This window comes from Electrophorus electricus, chromosome 24 (assembly GCF_041902795.1).
Source record: "Electrophorus electricus isolate QZ-2024a chromosome 24, ASM4190279v1, whole genome shotgun sequence".
NCBI lineage: Eukaryota > Metazoa > Chordata > Actinopteri > Gymnotiformes > Gymnotidae > Electrophorus > Electrophorus electricus.
Window position 1 is genome coordinate 11,162,857 of NC_137520.1, and position 27,975 is coordinate 11,190,831.

The 27,975-nt window shown below is 46.1% G+C and overlaps 1 protein-coding gene and 2 long non-coding RNA genes across 7 annotated transcripts in view; 1 reads left to right on the plus strand and 2 right to left on the minus strand.

The window, feature by feature from the left end:
- The window catches only part of perm1a (PPARGC1 and ESRR induced regulator, muscle 1a), a 31,924-nt gene extending 18,606 nt beyond the window's left edge, over positions 1–13,318 (minus strand). Inside the window, exons 1-4 of one of the 3 annotated variants that reach the window (XM_027014529.3) lie at positions 13,214–13,318; positions 8,318–12,226; positions 3,181–3,297; positions 154–2,916 (exon numbers count right to left, since the gene is read on the minus strand). In XM_027014529.3, coding sequence (XP_026870330.2) covers positions 2,810–2,916; positions 3,181–3,297; positions 8,318–12,200 — 4,107 coding nt within the window. In that variant the 5' untranslated portion in view covers positions 12,201–12,226; positions 13,214–13,318 and the 3' untranslated portion in view covers positions 154–2,809. Of the gene's footprint in view, positions 1–153; positions 2,917–3,180; positions 3,298–6,902; positions 7,783–8,317; positions 12,227–13,213 lie in introns of those variants that run through there. The other 2 variants (XM_081706763.1, XR_014119695.1) reach the window with 2 other exon arrangements.
- Positions 13,319–13,477: 159 nt separating this feature from the next.
- Positions 13,478–17,131, plus strand: LOC145653597 (uncharacterized). Of its 2 annotated transcripts, none has more exons than XR_014119812.1 (3): positions 13,478–13,870; positions 14,066–15,316; positions 16,607–17,131. It is a non-coding gene; the product is annotated as an uncharacterized LOC145653597 (long non-coding RNA). The 2 variants fall into 2 exon arrangements; XR_014119811.1 differs by lacking the exon at positions 16,607–17,131 and adding an exon at positions 16,289–16,379 and having other exon boundaries at positions 14,066–16,124.
- Positions 17,132–17,518: 387 nt separating this feature from the next.
- On the minus strand, positions 17,519–27,974 carry LOC113580172 (uncharacterized). Of its 2 annotated transcripts, XR_004775597.2 has the most exons (4): positions 27,800–27,974; positions 18,748–19,031; positions 18,115–18,214; positions 17,519–17,805 (listed from the first exon to the last, which is right to left on the minus strand). It is a non-coding gene; the product is annotated as an uncharacterized LOC113580172 (long non-coding RNA). The 2 variants fall into 2 exon arrangements; XR_003410946.3 differs by lacking the exon at positions 18,748–19,031 and having other exon boundaries at positions 27,800–27,953.
- Between the last annotated feature and the right edge of the window lies 1 nt (position 27,975).

Sequence of the window (27,975 nt, forward strand, 5' to 3'; positions counted from 1 at the left end):
GTGTATAACCTACTTTTTGCTGTTACTTATCAACTCAGTTAACGACAAACCATACTTGCCGTTGTTTGGTGCCCAGAGTTTAGTGCTCTTGCTCCCTCTTGTGGTCATAATGAAATAATACGTTAAAAAGGAAAACGCATGAACTATCACAGGTAAATTAATCAAAAATATTTCTTTATTTCACTGAAATAAGATTCTCTCCCACAAATAAGCAAGAGTGAGAGAGAGGAAGAGAGAGAGAGAGAGAAACAGAGAGAGGATACCAGTAATGACACTTTATAGTGCTAGTGATGTTAAAGCTAGTAGAACAGCTGTTCATTAACCAAAATTTTAGATTTTTACATTTGTGTCAAATACGGGGCTGAAATGCACATTTAACTTTTGTGGCATGCTATTTTCCCACAACTAAAAGCAATATTTTTTAACCTCGGACCCAAATTCCTTTAATTTCATTAACCTACTCACCACAGTCTCATTTTCCCTTTGATTTCACACACATCTCACTTCCACTTTGGTTGCCAGCGTTCAGTAGTGTTCTCTTTCAGACATGACCTTTTTGTCTCACTCAGCACCTCCTCATAAAACGTCTTTGCCATATGCCACTATATTCTCTATATTTAGAAAAACTCAGCGTGATTTGACACAGTAAAATCTAGTACAAGTTTCATAAACAGGAAGGGCTTTGGTCATCTAACTGTTACCTTGCATGGTTATGACATTTTACTTGAAGATTCAGAAAAGTCTTCAGAAAGTGTTCAGACTGCTTTACTTGCACAGTTTATTGTGCTGTGGATTTGATTTTGAATGGATATAATTGCACTTTTTACCAAATCAATTTATACTTAATCACACATAATGATGAGAAAAATATGTTTTTAGAGAGCTTTAAAAATTGATAAAAAATCAAAAACGGAAATCGTTTATTGCGAGTCCGAAATCACAAAAGTATTCAGACCATTTTCTGTAGCATTCCAGACTGAGGTCACGTGCATCCTGTTTGTTGTAATTATCCTTTGGATGTGTGTAGTGCTCACCCATGGAGTTCATATGTTGCAAATATAACTGACTGTACAAAGTCTGTAAAGCTGCACACCTGTGTCCAAACCACAAAATCCAAGGAACCATCTGTGGATCTCTGCGATCAGATCATGGTAAGACATAGATCAGGGCAAGAATATATAGCAGTACCTATGGCTCTGAATGTTCCCAGTATAATAATTAATAATAATTTTTAAAAGGAAGAAGCTTGGCATGACATTTGGCTGCCTGGCTAAACTGGTCATCTGGGCAGCAAAGGGCTTTGGTCAGGGAGACAAAAAACAACCCAGCGTCCCTGTATAGGAGCTCCAAAAGCCCTGAATGCTTGCTGATAATCTCCAGCACACACCCTGCAGAAGGTCAGAGCACCCAAACCCTCAGTGAACATGAGAGACACACGAGAGACATGAGAGGCACATGAGAGACACATGAGAGACACATGAGGCCACAATCCTCAAAGAAATGGTTAATTTTATGAGGACTAGAACTGAGGAGATGAATGAGATTCTGCTACATTTCTGCACACGGTCCTCCACTTCTCTTCCACACTCAGGGCCAGTGGAAAATGCACTGACATCTGACATGTTGGAAATCTTTCTCCTGTTTCAGTTCCTGTAAACTGTTATATTTCACCTATTTTCTGTAGAGTGTATTGTACACCTCTATTAAAAGTGTTATGCAAATAAAACCTTTCTTACTTACTTACATACTTTGCACAACTCCGTAAACCAGGTCTTTATGACTGAATGGCAAGACGGACATCACTGCTGTAAAAAGCCTAAGACAGTCTGCTTGGAATTTGCTAGAGGCCATGTAAAGTACTCTGGAAGTGCCTGAAAAAGATTCTCTGGTCCAGTGAGATGAAAACAGAATTCCCTGGGCAGAAGAGCAAGCACTGTGTCCGGAGGAAATCAGGCTCTGCTCATCGGCTAATGCCGTCCCTACACTGAAACAACGGCTAAGTCTGAGCGGCAAGGACAGGGAGACTGGTAACAATGGAGAAATAAAGGAATGCAGCCAAATATAGGAAAATAACCTTAAAGAAAGATGTTCCATAGTTCAAGCCAACGGGGATTGGGGTGACACTTCACCTTTCAACATGACCATGACCTGAAGTCTACAAACAAAGCAACTCTCTGAATGTTCTCAAGCGGTCCAGCCGGAGCCCAGACTTATATCCCAGAGCATCTGTGGAGAGACAGATGCACACCAACCGCTCTGACGGAGCTTGACAGGACCTGCCATGAAGATAAATGGGATAAACAACCTAAATACAGGTGTGCAAAGCTTGTAGTGACGTATCCTAGGAGACGTGCAACTGTAATTGCTACCATAGAGGATTTTACAAAGTACTGAAATTATGGTCTGAATACTTTTGTGAATGAAAGATTTTAGTTAGATTTTAATGAATTATTGAAACTCTCTAAAACATGTTTTCTCTTTGCCATTATGGGTTATGTGTAGACTGATGGGTAAAAATGGTATTTATATCCATTCAAAATCAAATCCACACAATGAAGCGTGCAACAAAGGGTCTGAATACTTTCTGAATCCACCGTACACCCACAAATGAGCAGTGAACAAACTGACAGTTCAACAATGAATGACATTAACGACCATCACTGTACCAGTAACAACACTGGCGTCATGTGTTTCCTGCACGCGTACCGTACTGGAGCTCATGCTCGTCCTCTTGATAGGCTACATGGGAAGCAAGACGTGTGGATGGATGAAAGGCCACGCGGCCGCGTCCAGAGGCTTCTGGGGGTTTTTACGCCGGCTCGATCTGCCGCAGCGGCGGTTTCTTAGTCGCCTCTTCCCTCGTGTACTTCCGCAGGTATCGGATGGCTGACAGGGCGCTCACGTTTGCCAACAGAGCTGGACAATAAGGCAGCGGATGGCTCTCAGTGGTACAGATATCATTCACTTCACAGAAAACATTCACTACTCATTCAATGGAAAACAAAGCCTAGCTGTCATAACATTACTTTGATCGTGTCATCTGTAACAAAGTGGATAGATGCACTAACGTTCAGCCAAGGCCACATTACCGCTGGCATGTAACACAACAGAAAAGCTAATGGAAATATGATGCTCATGATTGGATCCCCGCGTGGACAGAGGACTCGTGTGGAAAATTACCAGCTTTCCAGGTGTCTGCTCCTTGAGGGTTGACAGACTTCAGGACCCATGAGGCAAAGGCAATGCAAACCAAGCACATGTCAGCCTGCTTAAGAGGCATCAGTGATGCGTTCACCCCTGCAAAGAGCCACAGGGAGGGCTTGCTCAGGACAAATGAACACATTTAAGAGCTAGATTTCTCACTACGAATTACTTTATGACTTCAAAGAATGAAACAGCGAAATAGCACAGATTTAAACAAGGGAAATGCTGCAGTCTCAGTGTAATGAAATAAAGGAATATGTGACAAGCAGGTTATGAGCACAAATCTGCTCATAAACTGCCGCACCGTGTACTGGAGTGGAAAGTGGGGACGACTCCACTTACAGCTGAACTGATTTATTTGATTCAGAAACAACTCCTCTCCCCCTGTTCATAGGTACAATGTTCCTATGACTAACAGTGCTGGTGCATCTCCTGGTCTGTCTAAGTCTCGCTCGCTTGCCAGCCTTTTCTAGTACTGACAAAAGTGAGAATGAAAAGTAACTATTTATTATGTTTGATAAACTCCCACGGGCAGTGATATTTATTAACTGCAGTGTGGAAAAGATAACCGCATCATGTGCGAAAATGCACTGATATGTGATATTGCTTATGTCAAATTCTGTTCTGTACAGGTCTGCCTTTTCTAAGACTGACAGATGGAACAAACCGTTTTAAAGAAGAGAGGATTTTAGTGGGAGTACTGGGGTGTCAGGTGTGACTTCGTGGCTGTGGCAAATGGTTTACAGTACTCATGGGTCAGAATTTGTCTTAGAGACTCAGGGAGATCAGGACTGGCTCTCATAACTAAGATAATAACCAAGCAAAAGTAGTAAATAAAGAAGTAGTAGATTAAAAGTAAAAGTAGTTATAGATTAGTACTACCTTACTGTGGCTCCCTCAAAACTGGCTATACTGAAGAGGTCAGTAGTTTAAAGTGCCATGCGCTATAAAGGGATCAGATAGTAAAAACAACATACTAACAGAGACTATAGTAGTGTGAACGCAGCTCAGAGATCCGTGGCAAAGCTGGAGAGTTGTCCCCCATGTTCATGTAAGCCTTATGATATTGCTTACCATACCAGAAAGCAGCCCTAAACACACCCCTAACACAGCCATAACACAGCCCTAACTGAGCCCTAACAGCTCTATTGCAGCCCTAACAGAGCCATAACGCAACCCTAACACAGCTCTAACGCAACCCTAACACAGCCCTAGCAGTCCTAACACAGCCCTAACACAGCCCTAACACAGCCCTAATGTAACCCTAACACAGTCCTAACACAGTCCTAATGTAACCCTAACACAGTCCTAACACAGCCCTAATGTAACCCTAACTCAGCCCTAACACAGTCCTAATGTAACCCTAACACAGTCCTAACACAGCCCTAATGTAACCCTAACACAGTCCTAACACAGCCCTAATGTAACCCTAACTCAGCCCTAACACAGTCCTAATGTAACCCTAACACAGCCCTAACACAGCCCTAATGTAACCCTAACTCAGCCCTAACACAGCCCTAATGTAACCCTAACTCAGCCCTAACACAGCCCTAATGTAACCCTAACACAGCCCTAACACAGCCCTAATGTAACCCTAACTCAGCCCTAACACAGTCCTAATGTAACCCTAACTCAGCCCTAACACAGCCCTAATGTAACCCTAACTCAGCCCTAACACAGTCCTAATGTAACCCTAACACAGTCCTAACACAGCCCTAATGTAACCCTAACTCAGCCCTAACACAGTCCTAATGTAACCCTAACTCAGCCCTAACACAGCCCTAATGTAACCCTAACTCAGCCCTAACGCAGTCCTAATGTAACCCTAACTCAGCCCTAACGCAGTCCTAATGTAACCCTAACTCAGCCCTAACGCAGCCCTAATGTAACCCTAACTCAGCCCTAACACAGCCCTAATGTAACCCTAACTCAGCCCTAACACAGTCCTAATGTAACCCTAACACAGTCCTAACACAGCCCTAATGTAACCCTAACTCAGCCCTAACACAGCCCTAATGTAACCCTAACTCAGCCCTAACACAGCCCTAATGTAACCCTAACTCAGCCCTAACACAGTCCTAATGTAACCCTAACACAGTCCTAACACAGCCCTAATGTAACCCTAACACAGCCCTAACACAGCCCTAATGTAACCCTAACTCAGCCCTAACACAGCCCTAATGTAACCCTAACTCAGCCCTAACACAGCCCTAATGTAACCCTAACACAGCCCTAACACAGCCCTAATGTAACCCTAACTCAGCCCTAACACAGTCCTAATGTAACCCTAACTCAGCCCTAACACAGCCCTAATGTAACCCTAACTCAGCCCTAACACAGTCCTAATGTAACCCTAACACAGTCCTAACACAGCCCTAATGTAACCCTAACTCAGCCCTAACACAGTCCTAATGTAACCCTAACTCAGCCCTAACACAGCCCTAATGTAACCCTAACTCAGCCCTAACGCAGTCCTAATGTAACCCTAACTCAGCCCTAACGCAGTCCTAATGTAACCCTAACTCAGCCCTAACGCAGCCCTAATGTAACCCTAACTCAGCCCTAACACAGCCCTAATGTAACCCTAACTCAGCCCTAACACAGTCCTAATGTAACCCTAACACAGTCCTAACACAGCCCTAATGTAACCCTAACTCAGCCCTAACACAGCCCTAATGTAACCCTAACTCAGCCCTAACACAGCCCTAATGTAACCCTAACTCAGCCCTAACACAGTCCTAATGTAACCCTAACACAGTCCTAACACAGCCCTAATGTAACCCTAACACAGTCCTAACACAGTCCTAATGTAACCCTAACTCAGCCCTAACACAGCCCTAATGTAACCCTAACTCAGCCCAAACACAGTCCTAATGTAACCCTAACTCAGCCCTAACACAGCCCTAATGTAACCCTAACACAGTCCTAACACAGCCCTAATGTAACCCTAACTCAGCCCTAACACAGCCCTAATGTAACCCTAACTCAGCCCTAACACAGCCCTAATGTAACCCTAACTCAGCCCTAACTCAGCCCTAATGTAACCCTAACTCAGCCCTAACACAGCCCTAATGTAACCCTAACTCAGCCCTAACTCAGCCCTAATGTAACCCTAACTCAGTCCTAACACAGCCCTAATGTAACCCTAACTCAGCCCTAACACAGCCCTAATGTAACCCTAACTCAGCCCTAACACAGTCCTAATGTAACCCTAACTCAGCCCTAACACAGCCCTAATGTAACCCTAACTCAGCCCTAACACAGTCCTAATGTAACCCTAACTCAGCCCTAACACAGCCCTAATGTAACCCTAACACAGTCCTAACACAGCCCTAATGTAACCCTAACACAGTCCTAACACAGCCCTAATGTAACCCTAACTCAGCCCTAACACAGCCCTAATGTAACCCTAACTCAGCCCTAACACAGCCCTAATGTAACCCTAACTCAGCCCTAACACAGCCCTAATGTAACCCTAACTCAGCCCTAACACAGCCCTAATGTAACCCTAACTCAGCCCTAACACAGCCCTAATGTAACCCTAACTCAGCCCTAACACAGCCCTAATGTAACCCTAACTCAGCCCTAACACAGCCCTAATGTAACCCTAACTCAGCCCTAACACAGCCCTAATGTAACCCTAACTCAGCCCTAACACAGCCCTAATGTAACCCTAACTCAGCCCTAACACAGCCCTAATGTAACCCTAACACAGTCCTAACACAGCCCTAATGTAACCCTAACTCAGTCCTAACTCAGCCCTAATGTAACCCTAACTCAGCCCTAACACAGCCCTAATGTAACCCTAACTCAGCCCTAACACAGCCCTAATGTAACCCTAACTCAGCCCTAACACAGTCCTAATGTAACCCTACCACAGTCCTAACACAGCCCTAATGTAACCCTAACTCAGTCCTAACTCAGCCCTAATGTAACCCTAACTCAGCCCTAACACAGCCCTAATGTAACCCTAACACAGTCCTAACACAGCCCTAATGTAACCCTAACACAGCCCTAACACAGCCCTAATGTAACCCTAACTCAGCCCTAACACAGTCCTAATGTAACCCTAACACAGTCCTAATGTAACCCTAACACAGTCCTAACACAGTCCTAATGTAACCCTAACTCAGCCCTAACACAGTCCTAATGTAACCCTAACTCAGCCCTAACACAGTCCTAACAGCCCCAGCAATGCACCAGATGCTTTTATCAAGAGTGAAAAAAATAGGATAGTAAAATAATAGAATAGTAAGACTGCTAAAGTGCACAGACAGACAGACAGACAGACAGACACACACACACACACACACTGTGTGTGTCACTGTCACTACTGGCCACGCAAAATGTCACCATCACCACTGGTCCAGTGGACTGGAGTCTGAGTTTGTGCTTGCTGAAAACTGAAGCGCGTCTATTTTTACACGTAGTTCAGAGTGAAATATGCAAATACTTCCTGGCACATGGCAGTTCCGAGCAGCCGGCCAGCCTCAGTGAGACCGCGCGCTCACGTCCTACCGCTGGCATGAGCACAAATCTGACTGTTGCTACGTGCTCAGAGTCAGTACCCACTGACAGCTGCAGGAGCAGGAAACAGCTAAGATCACAAAAAACCCACACAAAACAAAAACTAACAAAAAAAACTTGAAGAACTTTAAAAATAATGCCTACCATAAGAACAAGATCTACCATAAGCTTTTAATAAATAATCTACTAATGCCTGTATTTATTTAAAAACTGTTTTTGCTAAAGCTTTGTGATGTCTTGGTGCAAAAGACAAAAGTTTTAAAATAAGGTGTCATTTTAGACACATCAATACAATACATAGCAGCAACCCATAAAAATAAAGATTACTACTCAAAAAAAAGGTTCATTAAAGAAATGTATGCAGTTCTGCCAAAGGTCCCTTCCAGCACACACATTTAGTAGTCATAGTAACAATGAAACCATCTAGGAACACTATGCTCTTACTGTGTCATGTGAACTGGAAGGTATCTGTGTGTGTGTGTGTGTGTGTGTGTGTGTGTGTGTGTGTGTGTGTGCATGCGCGTGCATGTGCATGTGTGAGAGCGATGGATGGATGGATGGATTATAAAAATAGCTGTAGGCTTACTTGGATCAGCAACAGTTATCTGCATCTCACTGCAGATCTTCTGCTGTTGTGCCAGTTGTCTGAAGATGCTGTTCTCCAGGCCAAGGAGCAGCGGATCCTGGAACGGCCCATCACCGAGACCCACAGTGGGTACGGCCTGGATTCCTCCACCGGACGCCCTGCCGCTCTTCCTCACTGGGGTCAGATCCCAGGAGCTGGACCCTTCGGGCGGCTCCGCGTAGCTTGCATGACGAGCTTTCCTGAGCGAGAGGGGGTTCTTCCATAAGAAGCTCCAGCTGTAACTGCTCTCAGGAAAGAAGTCCTTGTACGACCTTGATGCTGCAGTTGCGTCGTGGCTCTGGGTCGCCGTGTGGTCACACCGCGTCACCGCCCACGTGGATGTTTGCTCTTGCCCCTCGTCCTCATCCGAGTGCACTGGGGAATCATCTGGGAAAAAATAATCATACACCTCGGGGAAGTGGTGGGTCCTGGTAGCCGAGCGCGAGGAGGAGAAAATAGGAACCAGTTCATCGTGTCCACTGCAGGCGAGTGGGTAGAAGAAACTCTCAGCCTCGAACTCCGAGAAGAACTGGTCGTACGTCTCAGCGACAGAGGTGCCGCTTCCCTCCAGGTAAGAAGGAGCTATGTTGTCTGCTACGGGGGTGCAGCGTTCAGGTTCATCTGCACCAAACAGATACTGGATGATCTCAGAGAACGTGATGCCAGGGCTTCCCAGGTCCTCTTCCTCATCGGAGAGAAAAATCGGGGAAGAGGTGTCCACACGATCGAATGGATCCTCGTAGTCATGCTGGTTTTCTGATTCCATGGTGTGTGCCGAGTAAACGGAGTGGAGGGAATGCAGGGAGGCATTACTCGGGATTTTTCCGCAGGGCTGAGCTTCGTACGTTTGCAGGTTCTGAACACTGACGTTCTTGCACATCTTCCTGAGGCACTGCTGAGCCGAATCCCCGTAGGGAGGTGGAGGAAGGGCTGTTTCAAAGCTTCCCATGAACACGTCTTCCGTTCCGGCCGCACCCTGCTGCCTGTCCCCCATAACGGCCCTCGGTTTGGGAGACTGTCTCGACCCCTCACCAAGTGTAGCTGAATCTTGTGCTTGGAGCTGTGCAAACTCTTCGTCGAAGTCAGACATAAGCGCCATGTCCCCACTAGAGCGGTCGGGCTTTGAGTCGTCCGAGTGCGTGAAATATCCCGAGTCTGCCGTGTCTGAGGTGTCGGCTGTGCTGCTGTCCTCGGGCTGAAGCAGGATGCCAGGATGAGCTTGGCCAACCATGCGAAGGCGCAAAATGTCATTAATGGTTAGTTTCTCCATTTCGTTCCAAAAGGAGGACATGGCATATAGAGGAGGTGTGGGCTGATTTGTGGCGGCCGGACATACAGGTTCTGGATCTATGACTCCATGCATTGACTCTGGAGTAGGAGCTGCTGATTCTTGTGTTGACTCATTTTCTTTTGATGGAAAATGAGGTGGCATGTGTACATATTGCATTTGATCTTTCTCTTCCTCACTCGCTGTAATAATAATAGATGGATTGGTCTCTAATTTGTAGTCCCCTACAGAGGACTGGCATTCCCTGGTTTTCTCTTCAGTAAACAGCCCATCATTTCTGGATCTTGGGGAAAAGCTTTCTGCTTCTTTCATATTTTGGGCTTCCTGACTTGCATGTAGATCTGCTTTGTCCTTTGTCCTTAAGAACTGGCACACCTCTTCTGTCCAATCTTCATTTTGGAAATTCAAGGGAAGTCTATCATTCACAGACTCATTTGAGATAGCAGACATTTCTGACTCCAGCTGCTTCATTTGTGTTTTTGATTCAGATGAATAAGCATTCTTGATTGTATCATCGCTAGGAAGGTTTAACGAACTCTGGGCTGATTTCATTAGATCATCAAAAGCATTCATCTCAGAACTCTGAGGGCTAATTTGCACTTTTACCATATTTTGAGAATCGGACTGTGGCTCTAATTCACAGTCACACATCCTGGAGAGGCTGTCCTTGCTCAGTGAGTCATGACCATTTCTGTGTTTTGGGGTGACTCTGTCATGACTCATATGAGTTAAACCCTCTTCCTTTTCAGCATTGTTGTAACATGTTGAGCGAGCACTTTGCTCTGTCAGCTCAGGAAATGTTATACAGGAAGTGATAGCTACAGATTTCCTCTGATCTGCTGTATTATCTCGGGAGTCTGATGTCAGTCTCTCTCCAGCTTGACTGCGAGGACTGTCACGTGCACAGGCCGCGTGACCCGATGGTAGAATTGCTGTCTGTTGCAATGCTGTTGCATTCGCATATGAACTCGAAGCTGTGTGATTCAAAACTGACCATTTATCCTCTGTCCACTCTTCACTGTGCAGTGGCAGATTTTCCGAGATCGCAGGTTTCTTAGCGCAAGTCTTTGATGCCGCCCTCTCCGTGTCACAGATTGTAACAAATACTGGTAAGATTTCAGAAGCCTTTGGCGCAGCCTCCTCTCTTGAGGGCGTGTGGCTGTTTAGCTGTAAGTGAGTTCCCCCATTATCTCCACTAGAGGGAGCTGATGAGCTGTCAGCGCTCTGAAGCGTCATATGCGCTGGTTCTTTATTACACACACCGCACTCTGGAGACGAGGATACTGCTCTTACGGCAGATTCCCCGGCTGGCGCTGCTTCCTTAGTCAGAGCCCCGTTTTCACACATCACGACATTTGCTATGCCTGGAAACTTGAGATTCTTTCGATCCGCTTTCGGTGAGTTCGGGTATACTGCGGCAGACTTAGAGCTATCTGCATCCCCTGAGAGTAAACGTGCTTCCGCTAGGAAACAGGAAACACTATCTGTTGGTGGTGATAAAGTGTGAACTGCCTCAGAGACCGGGCCTGAGCTGTAGTCTCCCGATGTACGCCACTCTCTGACCACATCACATCTTCGCACACACGAGTTGTCCTCAGACTCACCTCGTCTGATTCGGAAGGGGGTCTCCTGTCCGCGGTCTGGCTGCGTGGGTTCACTGCTCACTCTCTTTTTCCTCTTTCTCTTTCTTCTAGGGGTGACAGGGGAACCTTGGCCTTGACCGGCCCCCGGTTCTTTACACTCAGAACTGCAGTTTCCCACTAGCTGAGAATCTGCTCCCTTCTGCATATATGTGTTCACCAGATCTGTGGAGCCGCTGACCAGAGCGCAGCTTGGCGTCTTTTCAATATCAGGTTTTAGGCAGATGGCCTGGTTTCGATCACCACATTTCCATACTGCCCTCAACTTCCTCCCTTCTTTCGCTGTCTCCTGTAAGCGGTCCTCTTCGTTGGTAAGGAGCCGTGGGTCAGGACAGGTCCATGTGTCAACTTCAATAGCTGCAGGCTCGTTGTGTCTGCAGCTACAGCAGGTGTCGCGTGCAGCGGTTTCCTTCCTCCACCCTACCTGGCTGCTGCTGGACAGAGTCGGCTCCGGCTGGTTCCCAGGTGCCGCTGTAATATCAGACTTTTCGGTGGCTTCCTTTAAATGCCCGGCCGTCCCACCGCCCACGTTCCACTGATGCTTTTGCACCATACAGTCTTCGCAATGTGAGAAGCCTTTTAGTCTTTCAAAGAACACGTTGATAGTCTCAGAGTGTAGGTCTTCCTCACTGCCAGAAAGAACATGCTTTGGACCTGTCAGACCATACCTGCTGAGGTAAAGTTCCACCGGGGGCCCTTCACAGTCGGGAGGGCCATCGATCTGGAGCTCCGCATCCGAAGCTCGGCTCTTAGCGTCCGGCCAGGCCCTCTGGGACCCGACTTCGTCCATGTCACTCATTCCCGAGTCCTCTAGACCCGCTAGACTTGGAGGCAGCAGGTCACACTCCTCACATTCCTGAAAGAAGCATTGCCAGTCTTGCTCCGAGATGTGCACACTGTAGTCAAATTCATCCATTGTGAGGCTACAGTGATAGCAACCAACTGCAACAAGAATAGTGGAAAACTTCAAAAACAAGGATCAGATATATGGATCTCAGTATATGGGAATGTATAATGCATCCCAGATGGCCCAAGAAGTGCATATAATGAGTTCAAGTAAAATACTCTATTAAACCACATCAGCAGCTGGACAGTAGCTGATGTGGCTTGTATTCAGGGTTACAGATACAGGAAAAGTGAATGTTCCAAGCCTAAAATAAACACAGTCTCCATCAGGACCTACCAAGTGTATATATTCAGCAGTCATGTGACCAGCACACTCAGCTGACTGACATTCTGCCTACAAGAAAATCGGGATGCGCGACTGACTCTCTCACTGCTACAGTTACACAAAACGTCACAATCAAAATCAGTTTATTTGATAGAAAATGAACACAAACGACATGAGATTATTCACAGCACACTGTGGAGTTTTTAATGATTAAAGACATCTGATACACAGAATCCAGAACACTGACTAAGAGTAAAAAAACATAAAAACATAACACAATTATATGTGAATTCACGATTGATTAGTACTTATATTCCCACTGTACTGCAATATGTAATACTGCACATTATGAATCAAATAAAGAAAAATTTTATTGTTTCAACATTTTCTGTTTATGTATCTGTCTAAAAATCGGCAAAAAGACAATTTAAATGGACTAGTAATGAGGCAATGAACATAAATATGGGGCTTTATAGTAAACACAGACTGTGATCTATAGATGCTATCAAATTGAATTAGTAAAATGGTAAAAATAATGTCTAAACTATTTTAAAGACCATAATGTATTTAATAAGTCCTTGTTGTTATCAGGCATGGTATATCCACTGACCAGTACATGGCCTGGTAAATTCGCATGCTTCCGTGGGCTCCTCATTCCTGCATTCTCATTCCTAAGTAGAACTTTCTCCCAAACCTTCTCATCTAAAGCGTCAACTCCTGAAGTGCATCTGTAGTCACGCAGGTGTGTGTGCACCTACCTGTTCGGTGGTGTGCTGCGCGTGTGTGTGCAGGCCCTCTGTGGTCTGAGGGGTTAGGGAGTGCCCTTTGAAAGTCCTCATGTGGTAGAGCTGTGCACCACTACGGCCCCGTGACTGGTTATAAATAGAGCAGTTTTTCTGTTCACGTAATACACGCCAAACTCTCCCTCCCACCTCTTTCCACCCCCCCCCACCTCCCAAAAAGAGGGATGCCATTTCAATGAGACCCTTGACAGACAAGGTGACAGAGGCTATAGGGTAAAAGCAGTGTCATATGGTACTGATATGAAATGACTCAACACTTCAGTGTTAATGGTTTTTTGCCTAAATGCTGCATGTTTTTTGAAAGCTCCGCTTTTAGCACGGAGGAAATAACGAAACTGAGGTGTTGTATTACGTTCTGTGGAGGTCATAAAGATTCCAGTAGCTGGAAAGAACAGTAGGAGAACCAGGCTGGGGGCCCGGCCGGGACCAGGGTCAGCTGATGGTGTGATGTCACGGAGGAATGGAGAGATTCTGCTCTTTCTATCCCCTCTGGCTCGTGAGCTTGTCATGGAGAAGAGCACAGGAGGTGTTCATGTCTGCAGCTGACCAGGAATGACCACAGAGTCCATTCATGTGACAGTCTCCTGACAGAGCCCATTAAGACACACTACAGTAAGCACTTCCATCAATTCTAACCCTAAAGTGCATATAAATTCACATTATTTTGACAGTATAACATATTATTGAAATGTATGGTATACCTATTGCCAAATGTATCAGCACTGAATTGTTTCTTGAGATTTATTCATGTATATTTCATATTATTGAATTCTGAAGGTCAACTTCAATTTGCTTATCTATTTTCAGTGAGACAGAACCACCGGAAGATGTATCATTTTCTAAAGGTTTTAAAGGATCAGACTTGAATTACATGAGGAACAGAGGCCCCAGGAATGCTCAATTGCTTTTACAGTCTTGGAAACGGAACATGCAGCCTTGTAAATGTCAATTTTTAGTGTTAAACATGTTCTAAACGTGCACTGGAAGTTCTTTATTTGCTATCACGCACTTCTGCTGGAGCAAAATTCAGTACTGGTTGATATTTAACTTACATGTTATACTGACCTGTGAATCAAAGGAAATATCAGTAAGCCAATCAGGTGATTTATGTCACAGAAGTATGTCATGTGCCTCTATATTTACCTGAGTAATTTTAGAAGTTCAGAGTTCAAAGATGAACTGCATCATGTTCACTTGACACCAGAGCTATTTTGCTTTAGATGCCTGCAAATTGTTTTTAAAATGATTCATTATTCAGTTGTTTTTTTTTTTACCTCAAGGTTTTTGTTTGTTTGTCTTTTGGTGTGTCAAAATTAAATGTCAAAAAAGCTAATAAGTGTTTAATGAAGGGTAAAAATATTTAGTTACTTTGGTCAAATACTTAAAATAGTTTCCGGCTCCAGTTCAGCCCCTCGTTGAGCAGGTAATAGGCAGAGTGCCATGTTTACAGACATCAAGATTATTAATGAATACAAAGGGATTAATGAATTAGCCTGTCAGACAAAGCGTTAGTCATTATGACATTGAGATAAAGCTCATTAGACTGTTATCTCCTTAAACTCAACCTGTCCCACACTGATTGGCTAATCAGCACCACCACACACTCACAAAAACCAAGATAGAACACTTGATTTGATCTAAGCAAGGTTCACAAGATGAATAAAGAGCACAAGCAGGATTCTGTTACCCATCTCAGTGGCAGAGACAATTCCACTTTCTGAGGCGAGAATGTCTAGTCCACCCCAAAGGCTTTGCATTTTCTCATTTAATTATTCAAGTCTGTTAAAGGCCTGATTCTGCTTGGTGGAGCTGTGGCAAAACAGTCAACCTAATTATCTAACCACGAACTGGGCAGGGTGCCCAGCTGAGCTTGTGCAGTTAGATCTGTGAGAGAGAGAGAGAGAGAGAGAGAGAGAGAGAGAGAGAGAGAGAGAGAGAGAGAGAGAGAGAGAGAGAGAGAGAGAGAGAGAGAGAGTTGTGTAGCTCATGTTTGCACCTGGGGCAGTGGTCTGCCCGATTGTGGGTGGGATTCTGTTTACATCAACAGGATTAAAGTCAGTAAGTACACTTCTAGGATTAAGATCTGTTTAGACTACTTGAGAGTGGTAATAATGGATGATATTACAGTGTTTTTCTCTAATTGCCTCAAAATGAGCTCTGTCAAGCCAGTGCTGACTCATCAAATCGTTGTAAACAAGAATTATGTGGGCCAGGTCATATACAGTCACCAGACGCAGTGATCCTTGACGTGCTTGGCCCACACTTTTAATAGGCAAACTGGATCTCACAGAAGAGCCCCTGAATAGCAAGATAGTTGTTCAGTGGGCAACTGTCACGGGTCCTGTGCTGTGTGTGTGTGCTCTAGTTTGTTAGTTATCTTACCCAAGCCAAAGATGCTTTTTTATGCTCGTATTTCCCGTTGAGTCAATCACGTTTCTCGGGCGTAATGTCACATCGAGGTTTCATAGCGTTTGCAAGGACGTGGTGTCGGTCACGTTTGTCGGGAATGATGGCATATCTTAATGCAGAGCATCTTAATTCACCGCTCTACTAAACCATATAGAATTTATTTTAAAATTTAAAATTTATGAAAGGAGAAAAGCTGATGACAGCGATGACGACGACAACAGTGATCATTTTAATGACAGACTATTTTTGGAGAATGTGGGCAGGCGATGTAGTCCACCAGGTGGCAATCATAAGCCATTTCGGAATTCGATCGACATTCTCTGCCCTACAAGTACCCAGTACGCACGATTTGTAAACTTATGTTGTCGATTAAAGTTTTCCCTCTCTGTTTCCCATCTTTTCTTTATGAACAACAACGTGAGAACGTCTTTGTAATCGAAATCCCGAGGCACATAAAGTAAGGTTTGTTTAAGTGTTTCAGAATAGGATAATCATGGCGTCTGGAGGTTGTTTTTTAAACTTGAAATACAGTAGCCATACTGACTTACTTATAAAACACTGTTTGGTGTTAAACTAAGGGGTCTAATGTTAAAATATGGACCTGTATTCTTCGATGGACAGCAGCTCCCTCAGTACAAGGAAAAGGGACTCTCCCCATCTCCGCCTCTGGGAAGGGATGCTTAGGGAAGCGCATCAGACAGCCTTCCTGCTCTCCTCCGTGAGTCACTCTCCAACCAGACGAAGGTCATGGACAGACAGGAATAGGATGAGGGTGAAATTTATTTTTGGTCCAATTCCCCTCTTGACTGATCTGCCCAGTATTGGTACCTGTATGTAGAAGCACCAATACTGGTACCAACACTCTGTCAGTCTGTCTCTTCCAACAAATGGTCAGTACTTTGCAGTTAACTAGTTGTTTAAATATTGTATTTGTTATAGATGGCTAATGCTTCATGCGCCTGGACTGGAAGCAAAGCAGGAAACGGTGAATAAGATCCTTCCAGCGCTGCGTCCATGAGCAAAAAAACGGAAGCAGAGCGTCCTCCTCCTAGCCTCTCAAAGCCTGTCTGTTTGGCCTCTGTTAAACTTACCAGGGCGGACCACACCGCTGCTGGAAGCGCTGGTTAATCACTGACCAGTGACAATCGCCTGACAGGTTCCGTGCCACACAGGGCGATGGCTGGGCTCCACTCCTGAAGGTCGCGCGGGTTATCAGGGTCGACAAAACAATGGGATGTGGAAGAGTCAGGTGGATGCAGGCCCCGTGCCTGCAGACCCGAACAGCGCCGAGGTGGGAGACGTCAACGGTTTCTTTCTGCTCGTCACTCGTCAGCACTGATAACAAGTGCAGGGCTGTCACCGCTCATTTATTTGACCACTCTTGCAAATGGACCACAGACCTGACCTCTGACCTCTAGGGTCCTCAGCTATTGCTCCTCACCGCCCAATCAGCTCTGGGCAGCTAAAGCCATCGGACCCTCAGTAAAAGAGGAATGCAAATTAATGTTTGCTTGGTCAGAAGGTCAACAAGTAACAAAGAAACAAGGATAAGAAACTAATATTATTAAGCGAATTACTAAATCATCTGTTTCAATGAACACAAGCTATCTGGAGTGAGATATAATCACAGATTATTTATTTAAGTTTATAAATTTTAAGTATTTAAGTTTTTTTCTTTTTTCCCAAAAAGTAATATTCTTCATTCATTCAGCTTTTCTACTCATCTTTGCATCCATGGTGACTGTAACAACATGTCTAGATTAAATGCACACATTTGTTCCATGGAGAACTGTTTGATATCTTTTACTGAGTCAAACAATCTTTGTTACCATGCCTTCAGCAATACACATGAAGAGGCAAGCACATGATCTTTACACACCCATGCAGACACAGCCGATGTCTTCAAATTAATTGTCCACCAATGTCTGACTTCAGAAACCCAGGGGAAGGGCATAAAGAAAGATTCTGCAGCATGTTGCTTTCATTGTTCCATGTGCAGAGAGTTTTGTATGAGAAAGAACGGCTTGCCCTACCCGCCGCAGTACTGTGGAACATTCACAGTGACTAGAATGAATTTTAGCCACATGTTGAATAAGAGACATCTTTGTAACGAAAAGTCACTCAAATGTCCCCATGTCCTGGTTGGGAAAGAAAAGCAAAAATGTCTTTTAAGAACAGTTGTATTTGGTTAACTAAAAAGACGAATCAAATGGAGTTAAAACCACATTAAAATTGTAGAAAAGAATGAGAAAACACATGAATAACAGGGCAACAGGAGATTATTAATAATTTGATCCAAAATGATCCTGATATTTTGGGAAAGGTGTTAGCCAATATATGATTTCATTTTCAAAACACACACACACACACACACACACACACACACACACACACACGCAACTTTTGATGCACCCTCAGCAAATTGTTTCCAAACTATAGATCCTCACCCTACAAATGCTCTGCACATGTGAGAACGTCTTCAAGACTGATGGAAAAGTATCGTAGGTGGTGGTCTTGTGACGCTGGTTCCGAGAACAGCATGCAAATCTGTCAGCAAAGTAGAGGACATTTACATATGTGTTATTTAACTGGTTTGATACTTTCCTGGTTTTTTAAATGTAGAAAATAGTCAAAATAAGAGTGTGTGTGTCCAAACCTTTGACTAATACTGAACTTTTAAACCATAAAGACTGAGTTCGCTCTATGTTTCGTCCAGCAGTACAAAGTGTATTAAGGCTTCTCCTGCACTCTAGGTTGGTTTGTGGAGGGCATGAGGCATGAATTACATTATTTTTTGTCTGTCTACATAACACACATCGTGCTGATGAAGTTTTATTCATAGGGATTTCTGTTTTGTGGACTTAAGGACCCAAAAAAGGTAGAAAGACTACATGAAAAGAACCTAAGAATCAAACATTTAAAATAATGAAAGTTTATAACAGTGTGTAAGAGGACCTCCATAATATCACCTCACAGTGGCGCCGTTTCATGTGTTCTGACATAACTCGAGCTAGTGAGTGAAAACAGAGGTGCAGAGGTGTATGATAAAGAAGCACGAGCTGAACACGTGTCTCACTGACCTCAGCCGACCTTTGGCATGCAGCAGCTGATACGAGGACGCGCTATCTCTTTGTGGGGTTTTTTGGGCTGCACTGTTTTATGGATGAAATACAGTTCTTAAAAAAAAAAAAGCTTTGCCACAGAAGAGCAGCTTCCAGCCATCAGTGGAGTCGCCGCAGAAATTGTTGCTGACTATTTGATCTGCTTGATATGAAAGGAGTCTATTCAGCATTTGTGGAAGATCCATCAAGTCAAATGTCTTTCACAGGTGAGTGGAGAGAGAGCTGTACCACTGCCCTGCAATCTGGTGGACACAGAAAAACACATGGGCAGTTTTCCCAAGCCCTAAGGATTATACAAGTCAGTTGTTTTTCAGAAGTTTCTTTTGTTCGTGGAGGGGTGAATTAAACCAACACTGCCACTCTGCAGTAAATCAAATCCAAGTTCCTAACCATATTTGCCCTGTGATGACATCCCTCTGCTTGCCTTGTGCTCCTCTGATGAAGGCCTCACAAAATGTGAAAGCACTCAGTATTTTAGAAGACTTTAATTACATAAAAAAGCTTTGTTTTCAATTGAACACATGGCACATTGGTACACCCGGTTGGCTATATCTGGTGCGCTGACACTCTCCGTTCCACACCGCTGCATCTGTACACAAGAGGTGGCTTCATGGTGGCAGTATGTGCTATCGCCCCCACTCCACCACAGGCAACCGGAAACGCCGAGGAGTTACTGCATGGAGGGAACGTCCGGCATGGCTACGAGCGGCAGGAACGCTGTGGGAACGATGGAAGGGCGGGATCGGATGGTAAATCACATCCACTCCTGCGCACACGCCCTGCGCGACTGACCGTGTCTGGACGGGCTCGTGCCACGCTCCTCTCTGCACCCACGCAGAGCGGCGGGGAGTCTGGCAGGAGGGTGGGGGTGGTGGAGGGTTAGGGGTGGGGAGGGAGGGTGGAAGGAGCCAGCAGCGCAGCGCGGTACTTTCCGTGGAGTTCCCCCTGCACCACGCCAGACTGCAGGAGCCTCTCTGGTGTCACTTCAGTGTCTAGTTCACTCCTCAGCGCTTGTGCTTGCCTTTATTAATCATGACATGCACATTCTTTCATTCATACAAAAATGTGCAGTTCTTCTCCACTTGCATAGCACGCTTCCAGAGATGATGTCTAATTTTGCTTGGTGTAAATAATGACAGGCATTATTATCCTGTTAAACCAAGTACAGAAATCCAGCTGCCACTGTGCGTCCCAGTTTGCAGTCCCTAGGGAGTGGAAGCATTTCCTTCTCTGAAGAGTTCTGTGTGTATCACTTTTGTTTAGAACATAAAATCACTGCTAATCAGTCTCTACTGATATCAACCTCCACAGCCCAACAGATATTCGTTTGCCAGGTCAGTCCTACAAACCGCATGACTATTGTACATGCACACTCTGTGTTTGTTTCTATATGAATTCTTATGAACTCTATATGAACTCTGTATGATCATTTCTTTCTTTTTATTGCATGGGGAGGTGTGCGGTATTTGGCTCCTTCAGCGAAGGGCATGTTGTTGCACTAACGCTTTAAAATTACACTGGGCTGAGTGCTGCCAGACAGCAGATGACGAGTGGAGGTGAAAGCAGCTACATGCACACCACTGCCGAGCCAAAACTTTTATTTGCCCTTTCCAGAGTGCAGGAGAATTTGTATTAAGGCCACACTATTCGAAAGACAATATGCTGGCTTCCTAACGAGTTCTGCCCGGACCCTGGTCTGGAGGAGCGTGTACTGCTGGAGTCATGGCTCTTATCAGCATGGCGACAGCATACGAACTAAGGACTCTAACCCATAGTGACAGGCTGGAGCTTATTAGCCTGACTGCTGCCTCAGCAAAAGCTGATAGGCAGTTGCAGATGATGCATTAGGCTTAATGACACACCGCAAAAAGGTGGAGGGTGGAGGTCAGACATGCTTAGAGGTCTTTCCAGTCGCCTCGCAGCCGTTAAAACGAGTTGTTCGCAGACACACAGACATATTTCACCATTTCCGAAGGCTGGTTAGGCTGGTCTTGCCAGGCTTATGGTTGTGAGTAAGAGCGCAGGCTCCTAAGCTGCTAATCTGTGGCAGAAATTGCCAACAAGAGACAAGAACGCTTTTTTTTTTTAAAACAGCCTCTTTAGCAGCCAGCGCAACTCTCCCACAGTTCAGCGTGGAGCAGTCACGGCTTTGAAGTAATGTTTACTCTTGCATTCATCACATGGGAGCAAAAGAGGAAGAGGGGAGGAGAGAAAGAAGGGTGTGAAGAAAGAAACACCTGCCAGACAGCAAACAGCTTGCAAGCGCTTTAACTGCGCTGTATGATGTCATCGCAGCCTCGCTGAGTGCAGCGAGCCTCAAGCCAGCACAGGGCGATCGGCGGCGTGCGTGCGGCGGCCCAGGCACGCGGGAAACCCAGCCAACGCCTGTCTGCTGTTTCAACTCGCCACGCCGTTCGCTACACCTCCACGTCAGAGCCGAATGAGTAAAGTAATATACATGTTGAGGGAGATAATGTAAAACACAAAAATGCAGCTCACACCGAAGAAGGTCGAAAAGGCAATACTGTTACACTCTTATTTGTGTACTGCAATTCTAATGCCCCACACCCTCGTCATATTGTGAAAACTGGATGGCATTAGGGAGGCAGGGTTGGGGTAAAACACATTATTCCCCACCATGCCTGTCTCAGTTTTAATCAAACTACAGAGAGAACTGCATGCTGGGAAGCGTTCTCCCCCCCAGCAACCGGCTGGGATAACACTGGTCCGCATCAGCCACAGGAGCCTGGAAAGCCTGCTCTCTGCCCCTCCATTTCTCCCCCACTGTGGGTAATATCAGAGCAGAGTCAAGGCTGGCCTCTGAGAGGCCAGGCTCTCCACTACATTATGTAGGTCACCCTGCCGGACTACATGAAATTGTTTAATGCTTACTGTTGAGGTGTGGTTGCTGAGGTGAAGCAGCTGAGCTAGTGCGAGGTGGGGTGGGGGTTTCTCTGTGGACTCCGTTTGATTAAAACACCCCCTCGTGGGGAGACAGGGAGGACTGCTGCTGTCTCCTGGACGGAGCTGAAAGCCGGATGCTCTTATTACTCGCCGTCAGTTTCCACGCTTGTTGCCACAATGGGCCGCCCTATTCCAGCTCTGCACACGTGCATGGCCGCGTGAGACAATGTCCGCGGGGGAGCCGTCTGGCATGTTGCCTCCCAAAGCTAGCGTGTGGATCCGACGCGTCGGGACAGAGCTAAAATTGTATGGCATTATCAGACAACGCTCAGCGGATTTTAGAACCGCAAGGAACGGCTCAGCGGATTTTGGAACCAGGCAAGATCGCGTCTGGGACGAACAGATCACTCATAAAGGGAGAGGAATGGCTTTGTCTTTAAGCTTTAAGAGGTCATATTCTCCTTCCACACTCCCCAGGTTGAGACAGCCTTTTCGGTTTGTTTGTTTAAAGACAGGTTCTTACTTTAAAGCAGGTATATATTAAGTTGTGTGGGCTTTGGCACTGATTCTAGGTAATGTCAAAATACTGAATTGCCAGTGAAGCCTCCTGATGTAGTGAATGTCCTCCCTGCTGAGTCCATCCTCCCCCGTCCTGCCCCCATGCCCCTGCTGTTTGGCGTGGACTCCGAGAGGCCCTCCTTCTCAGCTGTGGAATGAGAGCACCTCCTGTGCAGGTCCTCTGACTCCACAGGTGAGGAGCCCCCGAGGCAACGCTCTGCCCAAACGCCCCAGCACTCTCTCCGTCCCACCCCCCTGTTAACACAAGCCCGTGGAAACATCCTATGTTAATGGGATTTAACTAACGGCCCCGGGGCTTTCCGCTCGCGCTCTCCGCGTGACCCCTGCGCCACCTCGCTGCCGCCATCCCCGACGCCGGTGCATCAGGAGTGTCTCCGGCGCACTCCGGACCCGCCTTTATCCAGGGCCCTGCGGACTGAATAGGTCACATTGTCCATTTCACTGAACAGAGATGTGCTGCTTTTGTTTTCGTCCCTGCTGGTGTCTTCGTAGTGTGAAAGAGAGAGGGCATGTGTGTGCGTGCGTTCATATGAGTGTGTGTGTTTGTGTGTGTGGGGTTAAAGGCACTGGAGATGCAGACAGACAGTTCCACACACGTCGCACTTCCCTGCTGCGCCATTCCTCCACTCTGAAGCTATTTCCGAGCGTATTGATGTCTCGCCCAGCTGCGCCGCCAGGATTCTGCTAAACACCGACCCCAAGCCACAGGTGACGCCTCCAAATCCTGCTCATTAGAACCCTAATTGATTGTAATGTGGCCTTTGAGAGGCGCGGCCCGCGCTGGGGTTGTTCCGCACATATGAGCGCCCCTACGGTCCCTTTCCTGCTGGCCGCGATGCACACCAGCGGGCTCTGGGGTTCGGCCACAATCGACCCTCTCAGACAGAATCATTAAAGCAGGGGATGGCGTCAGTCCTTTCAGAGTGCCTGCTTCTGAGGACCAGCTTGAGCCCAGGACAGTGGCCACTACGCTGGCCCGGCGGGAGAGCCCTTTCCTGGGCCGGGTATTGTTGGCCTCTCCCCTTGACTTGCTGCCTGCTGCTCTGGATTCATTGGTTTCGTTTGTATGCCAGGGTCTTGGACTAAAGCTCGCCTCACAGGGGTGCTGGGTCAATATTGGTTTTGAGAGCATGTGGAAAAATGTCAAAATGTTAAGTTGCATTCAGTTTCCCCAGCACTGTTTGTTTCTTCAGTGAAAAGCCTAGTGGGCCATTAGTGTAAACAGCACTTTGTCTTACAGCTCAGACTCCAGCAGGAGGTGGCAGAGCAAAACAGAGATTAAAGTCTTGCCTAAAAATGGCAAAACCACAGGATTCACAGAGACCTTAAAATGACAAAAAAGGGAGATGAAAAAGAAAGCACGCCATAATCATCCCCCGCGCCAAAGACTAAAATGCCCACCATCTTTAAAACCTGGCCCTCATTAAGGAGAGGAAACCCTGTTCTTTGTTTGACATGTTCTATTTACTGATGCATAAAAAACAGCCAAAACAGGCAGAAATCAGGCAAGCAGTTAAATACTTAAATACAGTTTTATTCTTACATATTTTAGCAGGATTTTTTTTTTCCTTCAGTTTTGGTCATCTGAGGTCATTTAAGGAAGAAAACACAGCTGAACATAAGTATTCACAAAGCAGCATTTCACCGGAGAAATTGGGTTTCCAAAATAGTAAATGCCGAGAAAAATAACCAACAGAGTCTTTTATGACCATGAAAATTTGAACCAATCGTTCAACTTTCTAGTGGAAATGGAGACCATTGTGAGGAAGCATGTTTTACAGCGGCCGAGCTTGGGGGAGTACTCCACTCTCCCCTCTTCCGCAGTAAAGCGGAGCTGCGCTGCCTCCTCTCATCCTGGTCCCTTTCACCTTCTACTGCTTTTATCTGCCTGCTGCCCTGCCATTTATAGGCCAGGTAGCTTTTGTGCTGCAGATACGAGACATTTCCTCTAAAGAAGAGAATGAGGTTCGTTTCGTTGAGCAAGTGAAAGTCATAGTGTGTGTGTGTGGCGCTCAAGTTTTTTGTCAGTGTTATCTAATTCTGCACTTATGTTTGAAACGTTTTTGAGTGGTTCCGGATGGCTTACTCATCGGACATGCCAGTTGCGTTGGCGTCCAGACACGTCCTGGAGGTGAGAAGACAACTTTATAGAGAGGCATTGTGTTTTGGCAGAGTAAACTTGACATGTCAGCAGTCAATATTAGCTCGGCGCAAGCGTGCTGCAAACGTATGTGTTCGTGCGACTGCGTCGGAGCCTGAGCAGAAGGCTCGCGCACCTGCGGCGTCGGTGCTCACGGACAGTGAGTGCGCGTGCTGGCCCCCGGCGTGGGGAAACCAAAGACAGCCCGGACCAAGGCAACGTGTGCTAATGGGCTACTTAGCACGCCGTCACACCGGGTGCGTTGGTGTTATTTTTTTTCCACCTTCCAGCGCAAAGACCAGGCCTCCCACACTCGGGGCGTTAGCCCGGCGCCTGCAGCGAACGGAGCGGCGCTGCGATGTTTGCACAGCGCTGAATAACGTTTACACGGGCAGCCGCTCGGCTCAGGTCACGCCAGCGGAATACGGGGGGGCACACTACACAACTCTACTGCATTTAAACTGATGCAGACTGACATCGCACTGATTGGTTTGGAAAAACCTACGAGCTGGAGCAAAAACGCAGTACATCAAAACAAGGAGAGACACATTTATAATGGGCATGTTTATTATGCAGTTCAGGACACATGGCACATAATACTTCATTAGGTTATATGTTACATGTTTTGCCCATGATGCCTGTGCGATTTAATACACTGCTACAATGTGCTAGGGTGACTTCTCTGGATCTCATACAGGGTCGTAGAGGGCACTCATTCAGGTCTGTGCGGTTAGCCATAGTCTGTCCACTTTAAGGCCCCTGACTAACCTGTCTGACTGGCTCTTGTCTATTCCGGCATTCCCTTTTACTCTGTGTAGCACAGACTTTCAAGACTCTGGTGTGTGTGGTCACATTTAGCCACTTCTCAAAATGGATCTTTCGAGTCACTTCATTCGCGGCTCTCTAAAAAGTACATTAAACCCCAGAACCTGCATGTAGGACGAATGACTTAAGAATAAACGTTCTATGTCAAAATTATGATGAGAGACAGCGTGTTTGAAGTTAGTTTAAGCAAATGAAAATATTTTGGAGTGCGCTTGCAAGTAGGTTCCAGAATCTTCATTTTGATTGGTGAACTAGAGCCATGCTAAAGTCAAGAGAAGCAGCGCTTTAGGTGAAAAAGTCTTCTTCTGCTCATCCACTGAATGGTGACAATAATGTAGTTCCAGGTGGGCCAGTTATCGTGAGGGCTTCCTGTGTAGAGAAGCGGTCTAGGGACAAACACACAAGTTAGTCACCAAACTCTGTCCCCACTGGCCAGGGTGGGAAACCTGAGCCCCTCTGAATGGAGAATGTCTACTTGCACGGACCTCTCCCCAGAGAGCAACCGACGATCAATTTAGCCAATACAGATCCGTCCTGGGCCCTCCAGCACTTCATCGCCTGGCTCTCCTGTCCAGACTCATTTACATGTTGTCATTGTCAACCGCCTGCAATGTAATCTGACCACTTCCACGGCACACACAAAAACAAAATGAGTCACAAGGTCTGTCGCCATTTGTGAGGGCCCGTTTCCCATGAACCATGCCCAAAAAAGGTGAGAGAGGGTGGCCAGGAGAAAGCAGAGGCCACCCGGGAGGACCGGCAAGGCCTGGAGGCACCAGGCGACCAGACGCTCTTCTGTTGCCACTGCTGCTGGACCCAGTTCATCTGCTGTTCCCGTGGAGCAACATCATAGCCTCAACATCAGCACTGACCTATATAAAACCTGGGAAGAGTTGCTAAGTGCTCCGTTCTGCCCTGACGTTAAAGCAGTGGACTACAGGATCGAAAGGTTGCACAGTCGCCGTGGGAGGCAGCACCCTTCATTCACCAGCGCGACGTCTGCAGGGCTGAGGAAAGGCTCCCCATGCCGCCACAGAAAAGCCCCGCTCCGCCTGCATTTATTCCTCTGGTTCCGAATGCAGCATGTGCACCGGCAGCAAGAAGCAAAACTGCACCAGATGCTCCACAGCCTCTCCTTAGAACACACCTACCACAGACGCCAGGCTTAAACCCTAAACCTCTTACGCCAAGTGTCACAAAGGAAAGGTGCCAAATTCGCAGGTCACATGGATTTCGCTTGAATCGAGCCAATGGAGTACGACCATGGAAAAAAAAGGCCCATGACTAATTGCATATACAAGCAGGAAGGGGCTGAGGAAAAAGCCAGAAATCAGTGGAGCTGTCCACCGTAAGTCTGGATAGCCAGATGAGAGAAGGACAATGTGCGTTTAAGAGAACCGTAACGTTGTGTCAATCGGAGTTCAGTGCTGGGCCTTTACTGGTGTTTAGTGCAGTGCAGATGTGAGGAACTCTGAGAAGAACACGCAGTAAAAACAAAGGGAAATGATTTTCACACTTACACAAGTGTTGCACAATTTACTCCCTATTCAAAGATGGCGGTGAGATGATAAACACACATCTGCATTTAAAGCCAAAAATGAAGTTTTGCCTGTGTGGCGCAGGAGCAATGCTTTCCTCTCAAAATGGTATGCGACAGGAAGTTTCTATTCGCATGTAGATAGAAGTAAATGCAACCCAGATACACCCCAGCCACCAGTGTTTTATTGCTGAAACATTTTTAAAAAAGCACACTTTAGTCCAAATCAGAAAAATGTGCACAATTCGGGGAGAGAAAAAACTCAAGTGGAAGAGTAGCTGGTGTTTAAGGGCAGTCCTACACTTTACCAAGGAGCCAAGAGGCCTATTAGAGTGCAATGCACTCTGTGACCTGAGAGGGGCAATATTGGTTCTACACTAAGGAATTTAAAGGCACAGGAATAGCATAGCAATGTACTGAAGAATTCATGGACTAGTTTTGCTTATAAAAAATCAGAGGGTAAATCTGATGAATTATGATATGTAAATTAACTACTGATAAGTAAACCAGACACATTTTGCTCAAAACTGTGTTCATTTTCAGACAAAACTGTATTCATTCATTTCCATACATTATACAATAAAAAGGTAACGCAGCTTGCTGAATGTGACAATAAAGGTGCAGAGGCGCAATGTGGATATTAAGGGGAAAAGAAGGAGAAAAATAAAGACATTCGCTGGGTTTGTGAGTTGGCCACTGTAAACTAAAACTAGTGCTGCACTAAGCCTGGGATGGAGGCTACCTATCCCGTGTGAGCGGGAGGCACAGGTGCCCTCTGCCTGGCACGGACAGAGTTAACAACATCGAAGCCACTCAGCTGGGAACCAAAGAAGGAGGGAAAGTTCCCACACTTTGCCTCCGTTTTGTTTTTCTCTTCCCTTTCTCTGTTTTCTCAATAGTGCCGCAGTGGGCGCTGATGTAAAACTGTACACCACGAAAGGGGGAAAAATGAGAGGAGAGAGAAAGGGGTGAAAGAAGGGAGAGAAGAACAAGTAAAACGAACGCACTTGACTTCTGTAACTCACCTGTTGGTGAGAGGTTTTGTTTTGCATTCATTACGCGGGCAGGTCGCTGGCCCCTCCCTGAACCTGTGTGTGTTTCCCAGGTAAGGCGGTGTAAAGGAGCGCAGCAGAGAGAGAGAGGGGAGGAGAGTTCCCACCACCTTCGCCTGCCGTTCTCACAGGAGCTGATTGGTCAGATC